Source organism: Lynx canadensis, chromosome D4 (genome assembly GCF_007474595.2).
Source record: "Lynx canadensis isolate LIC74 chromosome D4, mLynCan4.pri.v2, whole genome shotgun sequence".
In the NCBI taxonomy this organism is placed as follows: Eukaryota; Metazoa; Chordata; class Mammalia; order Carnivora; family Felidae; genus Lynx; species Lynx canadensis.
The window spans coordinates 79,564,283-79,583,353 of NC_044315.2; the positions used below are offsets into that span (position 1 = coordinate 79,564,283).

At 48.1% G+C, this 19,071-nt stretch overlaps 1 protein-coding gene across 5 annotated transcripts in view; it reads right to left on the bottom strand.

Moving 5' to 3' along the window:
• CDK5RAP2 (CDK5 regulatory subunit associated protein 2) overlaps positions 1 to 19,071 on the bottom strand; it is a 172,574-nt gene that overhangs the window by 93,574 nt on the left and 59,929 nt on the right. For all 5 annotated transcript variants that reach the window (XM_030294528.1, XM_030294525.1, XM_030294524.1 and 2 more), the window contains 2 exons: positions 17,465 to 17,683; positions 2,807 to 2,977 (listed from right to left, as the gene is read on the bottom strand). In XM_030294528.1, the coding sequence (XP_030150388.1) occupies positions 2,807 to 2,977; positions 17,465 to 17,683 (390 nt within the window). The remainder of the gene's footprint in view (positions 1 to 2,806; positions 2,978 to 17,464; positions 17,684 to 19,071) is intronic.

A 19,071-nucleotide genomic window follows, 5' to 3' on the forward strand; every position in this document is an offset into this window, starting at 1 on the left:
AGTCCAATTATACGTATACGCTGTGTAACAATCAAACAGCACAGCACGGCTTACAGGGAGAACGTCAGCCCCCACCTCTTCCTCCTCACCTCCGGGCCCCACTCCCAGGAAAACACAGCTTCCAGCCCCTCGGCTTCTTCCGCTATTTATATTACATTCCTACTCTCCCGCGGCCTGACTTGTGAAAGTAACATGGGTCTCGGCTCCTACGGCACAAGTTCAGGGGTTTGGCTCTTACATCATCTGCCTCCCCACCTCAGCACTTTTCCTGATAGTTACAATTTCAATTCAAATGACAGTCTGCATTCACAGCATCATGACCACACAAATGCTGTCCACGACTCACCCACGTGGCCCTCCCGTGAGCACATCTCCTTTCGTGCTTGCTTCTCTGCTTTCCTTGGAATCAGTAACAAGTGCTTTGCTCTATTTGTCCACTTAGTTCATGAAACTAAATTAGGTACTTAATGTAAATTCATCTCTTTTTTTTTTTAATTTTTAACGTTTACTTTATTTTTGAGACAGAGAGAGACAGAGCATGAACGGGGGAGGGCCAGAGAGAGAGGGAGACACAGAATCCGAAACAGGCTCCAGGCCCTGAGCCGTCAGCACAGAGCCCGACGCGGGGCTCGAACTCACGGACCGCGAGATCGTGACCTGAGCCGAAGTCGGACGCTTAACCGACTGCGCCACCCAGGCGCCCCTGTAAATTCATCTCTAAACTCTCTAAAATAACTTTCAAATGTCTCTAGATGGAGCCAGACACACCAGGTAAGTGAAGGGCTCCGTTTCTGTTTCTTGGAGAAAGCCCAACGTGGAGGCCCTCTCTCGAAAGCACTCAAATACAAGCTCTCTGCACCCTGGCACTTCTGGTCACCACAACCTAGGAAAATCCCCTACTTGCTGGATCCCACGTCTCTGTCCTGTTCAGTGAGCTTCTCATTTGTATGGATAGGATCACTGTTCAGGAGTTCCCTGCAAGGGGGTACCCTGGAGGCATAGGATTTTAGGCACCGAATGCCAGAAAACGCCTTTGTCCGCCCCCCTCTCGCCGCCAGCTCAGCGGAGTACAGAATGCTGGGCTGGACGTCGCTCTTCCCCCACAATCTGAAAGTGCTGTTCTCCTGCCTTCTGGCCTCCGGTGTTGCTGCTGAGACCTCTGATGTTATTCCGAGTCTGGGTCCTCTGCATCTCGCTCTAGAAGCCTCTCAGAGCCTCTCTTTATCCCCACGTGCTACTATTTCACAAGGACGTGCCTTGGCAGTGTGGGTCACTCACGACTCATTGTGTAAGAAACGCAGCAGACCCTGTTGAGGCACAGGTGTCTGTCCTTCCGCTCCGGAAGCTCTCCTAATACTCAGGTTTTCCCTCCTCCGCTCTGCCTTGTCCCATCTTTCGGGACCTCCTGTTGGCCAGAGATTGGAGCTCCTGAGTCAGGCTTCTACAGCTCTTATTGCTTCCCTCTCATTTTCTCACCCCTGTTTGTTTCTTTGTTGGATTCCATTTTCTGGAAAACTCACTCAACTTTATCTTCCAGTGTTTCTAACTCTCCTATGAAACTTTTTATATCTGTAATCACACTTGCAATTTCCAACAGCTCATTCTTCTTTTCCAAGTATCTTTTATTTTTCAGATCCTGATCTTGGCTCCTATCTAAAGAAGTTATAGTATAGAGCCTTTGGAGAGCTGTCTGGTCTGCTTCACATCCTCCGGTTTCTACTGCCTCCACACAGCTTTGTGCTGTCTGTCTGTCTGTCTTTCCTCTTAGACACTTTTCTCCTGTTTGGGGAACTCAGGCTGTCCAGCTACCTTTAAAGGTAAAAGTGCTCAGAGGCTCTGAGTGTGGAAAGGGCAGGGCAGTGCAGGCTCGTTGTGAGAGGACCAAGTGGGGACTTGCTTGTCCTGCTGGAAGACGCCCGACTGTCTTTTCTCCCCTCAAGGACTCTTCCACTCCCTCCTCGTTTGCATCCAAGAGACCCACTCCTGCCTTCCACTCCCTCCTCGTTTGCATCCAAGAGACCCACTCCTGCCTTCAGCTGTATCTGGTGACCCCCAGGCCAGAGCTTCTCTGGTTTAGGTTCGGCAGAGAGACGGTGAAGAGGACGCGGTCACCAAACTGCCCAGCATTCCAGCCAAATCTCCTGGTTACAAAGGAACCAGGACCCTCATCTGCCTGCTGCGCCTCTCTGGGTTCTGTAGGGTAAACCAGCTTGCTTCTTATTGGCACTTATTTCACTTTTGAGTGAAAGTAATAAAATCACCCAAAGGCTCTCAGTCCTGTGGGCTTGTACCTTTCATCCCTTCACTGTCATCTTAACAAGGCTCCAGTTGGAGGCAGAGTTAAATGCCCATGGTGAGTCCAGCTTGGCTTACCTGTACGCCTGCACTAAATCAAAACTTCACTGTACGATCAAGCAAGAGGGGTACTCCGCGACAAAAAGGGACAGTTAGAGGAAAAGCACAGAGTCAGAGGCCACGGTGCACGTCAGGAGCAGCAGGCACTCACGGCGCAAGGACCTCGGTGAAGCGCGGGCCGGCCTCTGGAGCGCAACAGCCCAGGGCCTCAATCGCGCTCTGCCGCCGACCAGTCGTACGACCCAGAATCAGTCCCTTCCCTTCTTGCTGGTGGCTGGCGTCCAAAGGACATAAAGAAAGCTCTGATGTGCTCTGACACACAGCAGCGAAGGCTATACTCATTTTTGCCAGCCTTATTTTTATATACGCATTTCTGCAAAAGAGTTTTTCAACAAAACGACCTATGGCAAGTCAACAGATTTAAACACAAAAGAAAAAGAAGCTTTGGTACCCGAAGCAACAAGTCCTTTGGATTCATACTTCCTGTTAGACTTCTGATCATCTGCTCTTGACTGTGCAATTTTTTATTGCTTTCACTCAAAAGACTCTTGTAACGATTCTCCACGGCCTTCTCTCTCTCATTCACTTCATCGCGTAATTTCTCAACTTCATTCCTAAGGTCCTACCCAAAGGAAAAGAAAAAACAGAATTTATTTCACAGATTTCAAGGGGACACTCCCTCCCCTGTTTCCGCTATAGAAGAGCAAGCGAACAGATGTGTTTTAACAAACATGCGCTTCCTTCTCACAGAAGGTCTCGTGAAAACCAGCTTCAAAAATAAGCTGAGGGGGCGCCTGGGGGGGGCCCAGTCGGTTAAGTGTCCGACTTCGGCTCAGGTCATGATCGCACAGTTCGTGGGTTCAAGCCCCATACCAGGCCTGCTTGGGATTCTCTCACTCTCCCTCTCTCTCTGCGCCTCTCCCCGACTCGCGCTCTCTCTCTCAAAAGTAATAAACTTAAAAAAAAAAAAGGAATAAGCTGAAATTTGGAAAAAGCTTTATGCACATTCATCACAACATTATTTATAATACCGAAAACCAGAAAGAAATTAAATATCCAACAATAGGGAATTAATTATAAACAGTATGGTATAAAAAAAAAAAAAGCACACAATTCTGAGGAACACCAAACCAGGATACTATATAATATGATGCTGATTGTTTCCTAAATGCTTACACAAAATATTGTTAAGCCCATGAGGAAACACGTCAAAATAGTATACCTAAACAGTGGGAATGTGGGTGACTTTCAACTGATTCTTATTTTTCTGAGTTTCTAAAATCTCTAAATAAGTCTATATTACTTTCCTGATCAGGAAAAAAAAAAATTATCTTCAATAATGACATTCACAAGTAACATGGAAAATGCTCGTGTTATAATGTCAGGGAGAAAACCACAAAACCAACAGTAAACAGCGTGATTATAACTACCTCAGGATATACACTATTTGTAATACTGAAGTACTATTCATAATAGCGAAAAGCTGGAAACACCCAAATATCCACCAGTAAAGGAATAAACTATGGGACATTCTCACAATGGAGCACTCAGAACCGATAAAGAAAAAAGAATGAGGACTCTATCAATACGCTGCCCTACAGTAATCTTCAGAATGTACTGCTCAGGTGGGGTTCAGGAGGAACCCAGGAGGGAAAAAAAAAAAAAAGAATGTATAGCATACTGTCATGTATTTAACTATAAAATAAATTAGATGGTTGCCTTTAGGGAAATAAAAGAGAACATGGTAGAAGGAGGGAGAAGAACTCATTTTACAGATGTGACACTCGAAGCCGTTTAAATGTTTAGGTAACTATTTGAAAAACAACATAAAAATCTCCTAAAACCAGAAGCACAGCAAACAAACAAACAAATAAATCAAACTGTATATCAAGTTGATTGGTTAGCCAAACAGGGAGGAGTTATTTCAGCAACTTAAAAGCAGAGTAATTTATATGCCCCTAAGTGGGGTACTTCTCCAAGGACACAAGGAACCACTGCAGAAAATCTTACACTGTTTGAGTAATCATGCTGGAAGCAATATTTGTATTGTTATTCTGAAACTGTGCATGTATATATACACTTATTAAATAAGTAATTATTAATGTGATGAGAACCAAGACTACAAGCCTAAGTGAAAACCAATACAAATACAAAAATAAGTACAAACATGTCTTTGTAAATATGAATTCCAACTATCAAGATGAACTTCTACTTTCTGCGATTTCCTTCCTTTCACTGCAAAAGCCTAAAATCAGCATCCTCCCCGGCATCCAGACTGTAGTCTTTAAATACCATTTCCCACCAAAAAGAACCAGGGTGCTCAGAACACAGCCCCTAGAACATCAGCAGCAACACCTAGGAATGGCAAATGCAGTAAACAACCAGAATAGCACTCAATAAATATCTGCTGGGAGGACAGACGGATGGATGGATCGACGGACGGACAGATCAGGTAGATGGGATTGCTCCCCATTTTATGAATGGGGAAACAGGCTCATGTAAAGTTATTTACCCACAATCATGGTCACTAAGGGACAGCACCCGCCTGATGCCACCTCTGATTACCAGCCTCTCAAGCTCACTTCCACACTATGACCAGGGTCTGGATTTCTTTTGAAATGATCCCCACCTACAGTCATCTGACACTTGCTCGTAGAAACCTCCTCCTAGGGCGCCTGGGTGGCTCAGTCGGTTAAGCGGCCAACTTCGGCTCAGGTCATGATCTTGTAGTTCGTGGGTTTGAACCCCACATCAGGCTCTGTGCTGACGGCTCAGAGCCTGGAGCCTGTTTCAGATTCTGTGTCTCCCTCTCTCTCTCTGACCCTCCCCTGTTCATGCTCTGTCTCTCTCTGTCTCAAAAATCAATAAACGTTAAAAAAAAAAAAAAAAAGAAAAAAAGAAACCTCCTCCTAAAAACTGGATCATAGGGACCATAAAATCTTGTGTTAAGCCAAAAGGTACATCTTTAAATTCACAATAAGTTTGCCCGCCATCTTGGAAAGGTCATCCTGAAAAGATCATGCCTCCTTTTTAATCTTAAAATACTTCTGCATCATATGCTAAGTCAAAAGTGTACACCGTTTACATGCATAGTAATTACTGGTCCACTTACATCATTTCCTTGATTCCGTTCTCTCCGTCACGTTAGCACCCATCAGACGCATTATTTTAATGTCTGGTTCAAGTTCTAGTCTCTATGTGCACGTACAGCAATTTACTCCGCTCTCCCGTTTCATTTGCTTATACAATTTTAATGCGGGTACCTAGATTAAGAACTTGCATGTTTTAAGTGAGAAAGGTGACCAATATGCCACATTTCTTCCACATGTTCCCCAAACTAACAGAGTTGACCACATGAAAATGACCTGTTCCAAAATCCCACAAAGGACATGTAACTGGGTCATTCCTCAAGATTACAGGTGCTTAATCTGAGGTCCACTGAATGGGTCCCCGGGAGCCTATGCAAATGTGTGTGTGTGTGTGTGTGTGTGTGTGCGCGCGTGTGTGTGTATTTTTGGTGGTAGAAGGACCTCAGCGTAAATCAGAGTCTCAGGGAAAGTCAGGACACCAAACAGGATAAAGCATTTCTCTTATTATAACCATTTGTAATAGAAACTACTATTTACCCCGCACCCGCCTTGAGCCAAGCATGTGCCAAGGCCCTTGGACATAAAACATCCTGAGCCCTGATGACTGCATACATGGTAAGTATTGAGTCCTGTGCTTATAGAAAGGAAACCAAGGCTCACGGAGGCTGAAAGTTGTTTACAGAGCTTTACAACAAGTAAGTTCTAGTGCTGAAATTCAAACCCAGGTCGGTCAGACCCCAAATTCTGCGCTCTCTCTCACCCAACCGCACCTCTGTTAAGACCAAAGAAATAGAAAACCACTCTGGGACACCGGCTGCCACTGGTCAATAATTCCAACACCCCAAGCTAATGTCACAGTTTCTCAAGGACTCGGGATTGACAAAACATCCAGCCTGAAAGCTACGCCCTCCTGCTAATGAATGGGGCAGGACCAAGGACCCTGGACCTCACGCGAAGAGCAGTCAGAGAAGGCTTGAAGTAAAAGGCCCACTGCAGGGAGGGGGGCACGTGTGTGCTGAGGTGGCCTTGAGGAGGAGCAGCTGCCATGGCAACACAGAGGCGCCGACAGGCTCCTGTGCTCGGCACCAGTGGAGTTATAATAAATGTTTAGGGGAGGCATGGAGACGGCATGTCTCGCCTGAGCAAAACAATCAGAACCGAAAATTGATAATCTTGGGTGGTTTCCCCAAACCTCTTTCAATATCCCCAGGCTGTGAAGATAGGCAGAAGTAGACTCGAATCCGGGCTCTACCGCTAACTAGCCGTGTGACCACAGATAGATAACAAAAATCTTTGAGTGTTTCCTTTCCAGTAAATGGGGATAACGGTACAGGCTCCTAGGGTCCCCAGAGGGTTAAATGAGACAATGTGCGATGGGCACCCGGCACAGCAGGTGCACAGGAAACGACACTACGTCATCTCCCGCCCTATGCACGCATATCCTCCAGGTGGACCTCTACTCCCAGGTTTCCTCCTGTGGCCACAGCATCACCACCCACCGGGCCCCAGATCCCGCTCCTCCCCCTGGCTCTCACACACACCTTGACAGGTGACTCAGGCCTGAAGGGAGAGCCCAGCCTCCGCGCAGAGCACACGAGAGAGGAAGGGTGAGTATGTGGTGATTTTACGTGGACACGAGTGCCCAAATCCCGCCCTGCCAGCTACCCCTACCCCCAACCCCCTGGAGTTCTCACAGGAGCTGAACCAACCACAGACTGGGAATCAAAGTACAAGTCTGTGAAAATGGCCTACCCGAAGCAGGGCTTTCTGATAAAACACGGCTGTTCTGGGTTTTGCTTTTTGAAGGAGGAGGGTACATGCAGCTCAGGGGAGCCATCTGCCCAACAAGTGCCAGGCCTGGTTAGGTCTGCAGCAAGAAAGCTAGGGAATCCGGAACCTGGGTTCTTGCCTTAAGGGAGAGTAACCCACGCATCAGCAAGGCTGGCCTGGTGAACCGGGACTCTGAGTACCCGGACAGTCCCCCATCCTCCCTTGAGGAAGTATTAAGAGGACAGGTAGAACCGGAAGTACTGGGGAGAAAAATGTCCTCCCTGCTCAGCCCTCCTCTCCCTCCACCCCCCTGCCTCTGCCTTCTTCAGAAATCAGCTCTCAGCTGCTCAAGTGCAACAGCTTCCTAACTGGTCTATCTCTGCGTTCACCCACCAAATCACACACACACACCCCGATCATTACATCTCTACCCAGGACCCCGCAGTGACCTCATGCTAACTGTGAATGAAGCCACCTTGCTTAACAAACCTTCGTCCCAGGCCCCCTACTTCCCACCACGGGCTCCAGCCTACCTTGTAGCCTTACCTCGCCTGACCACCTGTCCCTCTCCATCTGGAAATAGACAGTATAGCTCCCCCCAGTTCTGCCTGGAGACAGCATGCTCACCCTGCAAGGTCCATTCCCAGTGCCATCTCTTCCACGATGCCCTCCCGGACTGCTCTGGCCCTCAGCGATCGTCCTCCCAAAACACCACCCACCACCTTTCTCTGCAAACCTCTACAGCGTTTAGGACAGTGATGGGCCCTTTACAACCATCCCCTCACGCAGCTCTCACAACACCCCTGTGGGCAGATGCTCTGACCCCACCCATTTTACCAATCAGGAAACAGAGGTTCAGATACACCAGCAACTTACCCAAAGGAAAAGGTGGCGGAATCAGGATTTAAAGCAGGTCTATTCACGTTCTTTTCACTAAACCACTAAACCAGTGGTTTTTCCCTTTTTTTTTTTTTCTTTTTTAGACAGAGGGAGAGAGAGCACACGCACACACATGCATGCACACATGCGCACACAAGTAGGGGAGGGGTGGAAGGAGGGAGGGAGAGGGAAAGAGAAAGAGAGAGAGAAAGAGAATCCCAAGCAGGCTCCACACTGAGCGCAGAGCCCAATGAGAGCCCAATGAGCCCAATGACCTTGATCCCTCATCCCTGGGATCATGACCTGAGCCAAAATCAAGAGTCAGACAGTCAACCGACAGAGCCATCCAGGTGCCCCCACACCAGTGGTTTTTCAAAGGGAGCCCAGGAAGCCCGGGGATTAGCAAAACCCAAGGCTGGCCCTCGCATCCTCTGACTGCACACTCCTGGGCCTTCCTCCAACAACGGACCCGGTTGGCTTGGGGACAAACATGGAAATCTGTACTTGATTTTAGTGCAAGAAGCCACTACCCTGAGGAACCTGCAAACCCCCTCAGGCGCACCTGTCTTACTTGCTTCTGGACCAAGGGACAGGGAAGAGAGTCTGAAAACCCCTCTCCCGTACCAGACCACCACCTTGCTTTCCAGAAGAGAGCTGCCACAGGAGGATCTGCGTGCAGTGACATCAACCGAGTGGCCTCACTTTTCACCTAATGGGCAATTTTGCTTAAGATGCGCAGGTGTGCTCTGGACCAACACTGAGCTGAGCGTCGCCTTTGCATATCACAGGGAGAATGACAGAAAAAAGAAGCGGATTATTTTAAAAATAAAATATCCCTATAATCTTAGAATCACATTAGAAATGAAAAGCCAGGCCCTCTTACTTCCTTCTGCAGTCAGCTGGTTTGTTTTATCTCCGGCCAGATGGAGAATGAGAAGGTTCTCATCCATCAAATTTCCACCTTCTCAGGTTTCGCTGTGAGAAAGCTTGTCAGAGTGCTCAGTGGTTACCTTTTTCAATACACAAAGGAAACTTCTCCAAAATCTTAATGAGGTATAGGAACCCAGTGATGTAAGAATTTCCAGAATTAGCATGAGAGAGCAGTGTCCAGCCCATGTTCCGAAGCCTTGTCGCCCCTGGGGGCGGTGGAGGGTGACGTGGTGGGGGAGGGTGTGCCCGGCCTCCCACCTCACTTCTCCCGGAGCAGCCCTGCCTTCACGTTTTCTCTCCAGAAGAGCTACATTTGAACAAAGAATTCATATGCTTCAATGAATGAATAAATGGACAAACGGAAACTGCTGGAATGAGCCGGGCTCACCACAGAGATCTGACACACGCGTGTGGCACTGTGTGGTCCTGGCTGCGGGGACTACAAAAGTTCTGAGCAAGGAACTCAGTGTGGCTTTCACCAGGAAGCTGGCTGGGCGGGGGAGGGACGAAGGAGTCAGAGTTCAAACCGGGCAGGGGTCAAGGCCCAGCTGAGTCACTTAACAGCCATCAGGCACCACCCCTCTCTCCAACCCCAGCCGGGGTGTGATGGAAGATGGAACGTTCCGCCCTCTCCTCTCTGCCAGCCACTCACTGTTCTTCTTTGTGCCAGGCTCGTGCATGCTCCCCAGGTGTCCACACAGGCTCTCCCTTGACCAGCAAACAGCTACTCAGCCTTCAAGTCTCCCCTCCAAACCTCCTCCTCGGTGAAGCCCTCCCCACTCCCACCCCTGCTGTTAGTGTAGATCCATGCTCTGTGCTCCCAAAGCGTCTGGCCCATCCCCCTACCCGCACTTATCTCGCTATATTTTAATTAGCTCTCTGTCTGTGTTTCTAGTTCTCTGCCAGATTCCTTCGGAGACTGTGTCTGATTTGATTCAGTCCTGTGCTCCCGGTGCCCAGGACAGAGCCTGGCACAGAAATTATAAAGTAAGAACCAGAGATAAGGGAAAGCCTTTCTGTCTGTGCCCCCAGAGAGACTACAGCAATTCCACGTGAAAACTGATGGGAACAGCCTTTTACACCAGCCTCCACAGCAGCCCCGTGCACAAGCCACTGAGGTACTACAGAATCCGTCACTCGAAAAGGGTTCTGCCCCCCTTCCTAGAGGGATCAATCAGCTGGAAAGGAACAGACAAGCACTTTCTTCTGAGGAGAGGGGAGTGTTGATCAAGGAAGAAATTTACAGCTTTGTTGACTTGGCTGGTAACCGGGCAGACCACATTTATTAGTCAACAGTGTCCATTAGATTCTAGCGGGCAGTGGTTTGTCATTTGAAGTCCTGAGCCAGCACCTGCCACACAATTAAAAGCAGGAAAAGAGGAACGAGGAGGAGTCCAACACATCTGCCTCTGCGTGCCAGGAACCTCTGCTTTCTCATGCATTAAATGTTACTATCCATTCATTTAATCCTAAAATAGGTAAAATCAACCCCATTTCAGGGGAGAGAACCTCAGCTGAGAGAAGTTAAGCAACTGACCTAGAGGCTTAGAGCTAAGCACCTGCCAAAGCCAAGATTCGAACCCAAGCCCAGCACTGTTGCCCCCTGCTCCCAAGATACCGACTCGAACTGCCAAGTTTCTCATTCCCAGGGGAGTGGCATCATCTCCACCATCAGAACAGCTACTACTCATTGATCGTTTGTGACGTGCCAGGTGTTATGCTCGTAAGTGCTGTCCCCGATCTCAGACAATCCTTACAACTAAGCTCTTTTTCTAAGAAGAAATGGACCCCACAGTTTGGAAAGGCAAAGTTACTGGCTCATGGTCCAACAGCAAGCCAGTGGTGGAGCCAGAACTCAAACCCGGTTTTGACCCAAGTCTCTGCACTCAGCCTTTTTCTTTTTTTTTTTTTTTGATTTTTTTAGTATTTATTTTTGAGAGAGGGGGTGGGGGAGAGGGACAGAGAGAGAGGGAGACACAGATCCGAAGCAGGCTCCAGGCTCTGAGCTGTGAACATAGAGCCCAATGTGGGGCTCGCACTCACAAACCGTGAGATCATGACCTGAGCCGAAGTCGGACGCCCAACTGACGGAGGCGCCCCGTGCACTCAGCCTTTCTTAAGAGTGGCTGGAATTTGCAAAGACAGGACTTCCTCAAGCAAAGGCCATTTAAACTGCATACCGGTCTACAGGGACTCCAACTCAGAATCTTCCCACCCGATTGCAACAAAAACGAGGCAAGGGGAACTCTGATTCCTGAGTCACACTACTTCAGGTCTGTGGTCCTAGCCCTACCCAACCAGCCTACAGACACTGTCTCCAAATGCCATGTTTTGACTACGGATCACAAGAGACGCCCTGAACGCTGTCATAATCTCATCTGGAGCTATCCATCAACAAACGCATGTGAAACCAGAGGGGTTCAGGATGAACTACCCTGAAATTAAACCTGCTCCTGTCAAAGCACATGGGATTAGCCAGCTGGGTGACGGGTACAACTTTAATTAGATTTTTGGGCTTTAGCCAGCAAATGCATCCCCACAGAGCTAAGTGCCCAGGTACTGAAGCACACACTTGTCAGAGGAGCGGATGACAGGTCTTGTAACAGATGAGAGCATTATGAGACAGTCTGGGGAATACAGCTAAACCAATGTCTCATATACGTTGCTTATAAAGGAGAAGAAAAAGACTAGCACTTACTCCTTTCCCCCCACCCACCCCGAGTAGCATACAGAACACCTGACCCAGAAAAAGCAAATCTAAAATAAAGGTAAATAAAGGTTTACCTCTCTCTATCACTTTTCACCAAACACACACACACACACACACACACACACACACACACACACACACACAAGCACGCATGCATATGCACACACACGTACACACTAAAAGGAGAGGCTTAAGCCTCTGGAGCCAAATGATACACCAAAGTCAAGGTGTGAGGGCAAGGATGCAACAATCCGAGCAGCATTCCCGTTATAAACCACAGAAGCCAGCACACTTACAACATGGCAGTTAAGACACCAACTTGGGAACACCAGGTTTGTTGGTGTGTATTTTGCCAAGACCTCCTGAACTTCCTGGTAGGGATGTGGCTCCCTCTGGTGGCAAGGAGGTATAATACAAAGAAGGGGCTCTCTGGGAGACACACCTTTGGACCCTTCTGGTTGTGGAAAGATTTCGAAGGAAAAGCCAAAGCTTGCATTCACCAGGGCCTACCAACAGTGCCTGTGCCACCGCGGGGACTCATTACACGTCCCTTGAATAAACAAACAAACAAACGCAAATTATAACGTGTGCTGAGTCAACCGGCACTGAGTCACCGCAATCCCAGGCAACTGAAACAAACGTGACAAAGTGACTCTCATGGTCGAAGCTCGCAGGGCCCAGGCACCTTCTGACACAGGGAACTCCTACGCCCCAGACCCAAGCCGCCTGTTCAGACAGGTATCGGCTCCCTCTGAAGAGCTGAAGAGCAAGCACACTGAGACAGCAATTCACGTGCAAAGGATGGTTTGCCCACATCCAAAAGATAACCGGTCGGCTTTCCATCAGAAAGAATTCAGGGGATGCTGAAAACAACAACAACAAAACCCAGTATGCTTGACCATGGACCACGGCAAAGGCTCTGAGTCAGGACTCGCCTATAAAAAGGGCTGCAGCATTTCTCACTGAGCTTGGAGTTCCTGTCTAAGAAACGAGTATAATGGGGGGTGCCTGGGTGGCTCAGTCGGTAAAGCGCCCGACTTCAGATCAGCTCATGATCTCGTGGTTCATGAGTTCTAGCCCCGCGTCGGGCTCTGTGCTGACAGCTCAGAGCCTGGAGCCTGTTTCAGATTCTGTGTCTCCCTCTCTCTCTGCCCCTCCCCACTTGTGTTCACTCCCTCTCCCTCTCTCTCTCTCTCTCTCTCTCTCTAAGATAAAGACATTTAAAAAATCAAAAAAAAAGAAAAAAAGAAACGAGAACAATGGGAAACAGCTGGACCATCGTCCCAGGGACTGGAAACCACATCTGAGCTTACCGACTTGGGTGACACTGACGTGGCCCTGCACAGAACTGCTTCTACTGAACGGCATAGTGTCAAAGACCCTATCCTGCTCGAGAACTCCAGAAACCCACCAGAGGCAATACCACTCCCAGGCCTGAGTCCCAGCAGAAGCCGTGCTCTTATCTCAATGTGTTCATCTTCAGACACTGAAGACCTTGTACCCGAATTTCCCTTTTTTTTTTTTTCCCGAATTTCCCTTTTTACTTTCGCTGCCAGGAGCTGCCGGCTGAATTTTAAGCCCCACCTTTGGTACCGTCACAGGTATCGCGACGTGCATTTCTCCTCACTCTGCTTCCATTTTACTACTCCCCCTTTTCGTTCCTTGACCTTAACGCCTTTATCTGTATCTTTGATCTCATTTTTATGACTCTCTGTAAACCTCTGAAAATGTTTCTGAAACACCAAAGGGAATACATCACAATTTTTAAATCTCCAAATAATACTGTTTTGTGTCCCCAAATACACCATCCGCTCTCATACCCCTGTGCCTCGGCCCTCTCTACAAAACCCTCCCTTGCCTATCTACTATTAACCTTTGTTTAACTCCAACTTCAGAACCGGTTCACAAGTCGCTTTCCCCGAGAGCCTTCTCTGATCCTGCGAGCCGTTCCCTGCCCTGTGCTCCCGCGGGACTTCGTTCATACCACTGTCGTGGAAGCGTCCCCACGCCCAGCCGAGGGTCTGCACAGTGTTCAATGTGGCCGAACGCACGGATGGATTCCTCTCCTTTGCCAGGGCAGAAACAGAGGCCCCTACAAGGTCTGCTTATTTGTTGGTTTGTTTCAAACCGGAAGCAACAGCAGTAGCAGCTGGTGAGTGAATCTAGTTCATTAAAGAGCCTGTTAGAGAACAAGCAGACAAGACACGCCGGGCCAGCAGGTCCTGCTCTACGTCTGCATTGAACACCCCCTTCATGCTCCCCGGACTCTCAACAAGCCAGCGCCCTGACGTCCAGTGTAAAACGTTCACAGGAGACGGACACGGCCGAATTCTTCGGTCGTAACCAGAAGGTAAGCAGAGATACCACTGTGACGCAATACATACACAAAAGGAAAGAATCCATGGCCACATCACCTCGCCGGAAACACACATATGACCTGATGCAGAAAAGGAGTCAAGGCGAGATGCTAGAAAGCTCGGGGTCATGGCCGCGTTCGCCTGAGGTAAGCGTTTAGCGTGTGTTGTGGTTGTTCAGGTCTGGAGCAAAGCAGCCCGCTTCTCTGGGTAACTGCCCAGCCCTCCCAAGCACGTGCCTCTGAGGAGGCCGTCCGTGGCGGGACTCACACGCACACGCGCATGCACACGTACACACCGCTGACAAAGAGCAGGCACGTGACCCACGCTGGTCTGGGCCTCTCCATACCTCACCCCTCCGGCCATCCTGACAGGGAGACAGCGGGGGCGACGGAGTGGGAGAGTCCTCCTCCCTCTTACGTAATAAACCGGGACTATGTGACCCCAGCAGGAGGGCAATGATGGTCCAACCACCTGGAACTGGAGGAAACCGGCTCTCAGGGACCAAGATCCGGTCCCCACAGTGTGCCAGGGTCTCTGTCCCTCCAGCACTTTAGTTATTACACAAGGCAAGAGTTTCCCCTTTTTGCCTAAGTCAGCTCAAGCTGGATTTCAGTCACGGCAGAAAAACCCCTCCCACCCCCAGGATGCTCAACCCCAATCCCTCCTCTCACTGTCCCCCTCCCCTTCCTTTCGTCACCAAGCACCCCCCGCCTCCCCACACAGATGTGCAGGTGCTACACAGGAATATATCTGCTTACCAACAGCAGCCCAAAATTCTTTCAGAAGCACCAAGGTGTACCTGAGTAAGTGCTTTACGGAACCACCAAGGTCTGATGGCAGAGGGACAGGTGAATAAATTACAGCATCTCCACCTGATGTAACATCACACAGCCCTTTCAAATGTTTACCAAGAGTGCGTTATGAGATTAAAAAATTACTTATTTTATAGAGAGATGTGTGTATGTGTATGCATGTCCCCAATCCAAATTCTACTGAATGAACCTTTTATAATGACTGTGAGGGGTGGAGGGGCTGAGCTACTTTAAACTAAGTGGAAGTTATCCAGTGAAGGAGTAAGAACCATGAAAACCGCACCTCTACCTGGCCAGTCTTTGCCTTACCGCACACAACTCAAACCCTACTTCTTCTCGTTCAACTCATGTCACCTCCTCCTAGAAGGTTTCCCGACTACTCCTTCCCACGGGGATCTTCTGCACCGACTCCCTGAGCTGCATTAATGAGCCCTGGATTTTAAGCTATTTTGCATTTTATCACAGATAACATTTCCATCTCCCTTTGGAAAAGATGAAACTTTCAGAGACCATGGCTTATATTTCCATCAACATCTAAAGCAGGGACATCTGGTGTTCAAGAACACGTGGGAAACGCTTCTTTTAACAACATGCAGTAAACTGGTATACTCCAAGGTCGCCGGTGGCAGCATAAACTGGGCCAGCCCTTTGGACAAATGATTTGGCAACATGATTAACTAGCATAAAATGTTGGTAGCATCTGACCTAGTAAACTCACTCAAATCCTAGGAATTTTAAGGGAAAACACCTTTACGCCCAAAGACGGTTATCGTGGCATCATTTAAACAACCAACACGGCGACAGAACAGGAAATGATTATGTAAAGCATGTGAAATCTGTTCAGTGAAGAGTATGCATCATTCCACACGGTCACTCTGGGCCCCACACAGTATGGGAAGATGCCCGTGATAAAGTAAGGGATCAAAGGACCCAGAGCGGCACCCAGCTGCACCAAGGTCTGAAGGGTGACACTGAAAACCAAAAAGTTACTGTGTCAGGCTGGTGGAACTGTAGGTGACGTTTTCTTTTTCTAAATTTCCATTACTGTTCCCTTGGTGTTCATTAATATTTGTGTTAAAATACACATTCGTATTTCAATTCTCTTGTCAGTGTTCACGTTAGGATTTCAAAGCAGGGGATCCGGACGTCCGTGACCACAGCAGCCACGGGAGAACTCAACTGTAGCACCTGTGGGCTCCCCTGTGAGACCGCCACTCTAATGACTGCCCACCCGAGGTCCTGTGCCTGCCCGGGGTTCCTGTGCAGGTTATTCATTTGACCAGAGTGTCAATGATCACTCAGACTCAGACCCTATCCCACCCAACTGCACCCAGGTGACGCATCTGGATGTGACTCTCAACACGCTGAATACTTAAGTTGAAATGTAACAAATTTTCAGGCACCTGGGTGGCTCAGTCGGTTAAGCGTCTGACTCTTGATCTCGACTCACGTCATGATCTCACAGTTCGTGGGTTCAAGCCCTGCATCGGGCTCTGTGCTGACAGCTCAGAGCCTGCTTTGGATTCTCTCTCTCTCTCTCTCTGTCCCTCCCCTGCTTGCTCTCTCTCTCAAAAATAAATAAACTTTAAAAAACATATAATAGAAATCTTCAAAGATAAACTACTTTATGCCTGCCAAATTCAGAATTTTTTATTTTAAATTTTATTTATTTTTAATTTTTTTTAATGCTTATTTTTTTGAAAAAGAGACAGAGCGTGAGCAGGGAAGGGGCAGAGAGAAGGAAACACAGAATCCGAAGCAGACTCCAGGCTCTGAGCTGTCAGCACAGAGCCCAACGCGGGGCTCAAACTCGTGAACCATGAGATCACGACCTGAGCCAACGTCAGACACTTAACCGACTGAGCCACCCAAGTGCCCCCCGAGAGAATTTTTTAAATGCTAGCATCCAGTGCTGAATAAATACACAGTCTTTAAAAAAGGATCACTCTAATACACAGAAATCGGACATAATCATTCTGGGAAACAATTTGCATATATCTATAAAATAATGGTAAAAATATTCATACTCTTTGACCCAATAATTATGCCTCTATCAGGAACTAATCAATGGAAAAGTATTTAGATACAAGGATGTTTGCTATTGCATGTTATAAGGCAAAAAAAAAGAAAAAAATAGTGTAACAACCTAAATGTCCTACATAAGGGAGTAAATAAACTGCAGCACATCCAAGTGATGAAATATTATCCTCGTACCGAAAAACAAACAAACAAAAACATGTTTCTGAAGAGCACTCATAACATGGCAACACACCAAAAAGAGAACACCGAAAAAAGCAAAATACAAAACTGCATTTTCAGCCTGATGCCAATCATGTGTGCATGTGACTATGACTGAGTGAGCGAGTGAGTGAGTGGGTGAGTGTGTGTGTGTGAGAGAGAGAGAGAGACAGAGAGACAGGCAGAGTTTCTAGGTGATGAGACGAGGAGTGAAACATTTTCTTCTTTATGTTTTTCAGACTTTTCTACGTCTTCCGCAAAGAAGATCTCCCTGAAACCAGCAAGTGCCAAAGAGCCCGGCCCGCCCACGCCGCTGCCGCTCACGTGGATGGTGCGGTCCCCTCTGCTCCTCTCGCGATGGGCCTCCTCCAAGTCCTTCTTCAGTCTCTCTCTCTCCTGCTGCAGGCGGCTCAGCTCCTGGGTCACCTTCCTCACGCTCCTACGCAGTCGGTGGTTCTCCGCGCTCTTGTTGAGGTTTTCTGAGCGCAGCTGCACCAAAAGGGTGGCCTTGTCTAGCAGAGCAGCCTCACAATCCTCAGACCCCTACGAGAGGAAGGAGAGAGGGGAGACGAGCGGGTTTCTGGAGCGCACTAAACAGACTGCCTTGGGGTGGGGGGAGAGGAGTTGAGGAAGGAAAAGAAAAAGATGGACATAACCTCCAGGACCCAAAGCACAACTAACATGAAGATTTTGAAATAACACAGAGTAATGATTATGTTACGATGCTGATGTTAAGAGGGGAAAGGCTACAACCGGGTAAAAGTGCTGTGGTTTTTTTAAAAGACTGCAAGGAAAAGCACAGAATATTAACAAAATCTGGATCTGGGTGGGTACATAGAGCTGATTTCTTTCCTTCGCTTCTTTCAAACGTTCTGAGGTTACTGAGAATGTTCCTGTTATAATGGTTTAAAAAAAGAAAAACAACTTCATCGACTTGTTTTTACAAGGTAGAAAATGAAGAGTGCCACGTGACAAGCAGAGACAGATTCAAGCCGGCAATGCTCATGGAGCTGAGCCCAGCTCAAACCCAAAGTCATCTGGAGAAAGAGAAGTGGTCAGCATGGCAGTCCAGTGGCCACCTCGAGAAGCTGTAAGTTCAGCAGACTGCAAGGGCTACTTGTGTCCAGAACATCCTTACTTCATTAATACACAGGTTAGTAGAAAAGAAAATAGGGGGCCTGGGTGGCTCAGTCGGTTGAGCGTCCAGCTCTGGGCTCAGGTCATGATCTCACGGTTTGTGAGTTCGAGCCCCGCGTCGGGCTCTCTGCCGTCAGTGCAGAGCCTCTTTCAGGTCCTCTGCCTCCCTCTCTCTCTGCCCCTCCCCTGCTTGAGGTCGCTCTCTTTCAAAATTTAAATGAACATTAAAAAAAAAAAAGGGGGCGCCTGGGTGGCTCAGTCGGTTAAGCGTCCGACTTCGGCTCAGGTCACGATCTCGCGGTCCGTGAGTTCAAGCCCCGCGTCGGGCTCTGGGCTGACGGCTCAGAGCCTGGAGCCTGCTTCCGATTCTGTGTCTCCCTCTCTCTCTGCCCCTCCCCCGATCATGCTCTGTCTCTCTCTGTCTCAAAAATAAATAAACGTTAAAAAAAAAAAAAATTTTTTTTTTTTAAAAAGAAAGAAAATACCTATGGGGTTATCAAGCATTTGAAAACATACTGTAACTCACCAATAATCAAACAGAGCAAATGAAAACAAGGTTTCATTTAACAAGACTGTTTTAATGAGAATATCCAGTGCTGGCAAGCTTACTATGAAGCAACACAATTAACTTTTCAAGAACTGACCGAGCATCCAGCAGCCAAGAAATACACTGGCAGGAATGTAAACTGATGTGACTCCCTATGGACATACTATAGATAACAAGGGTGTGTGTACAGGATAAACATGTTCACACTCATCCCGATGATTCCATTCCCAGGACTCAATCTCACAGG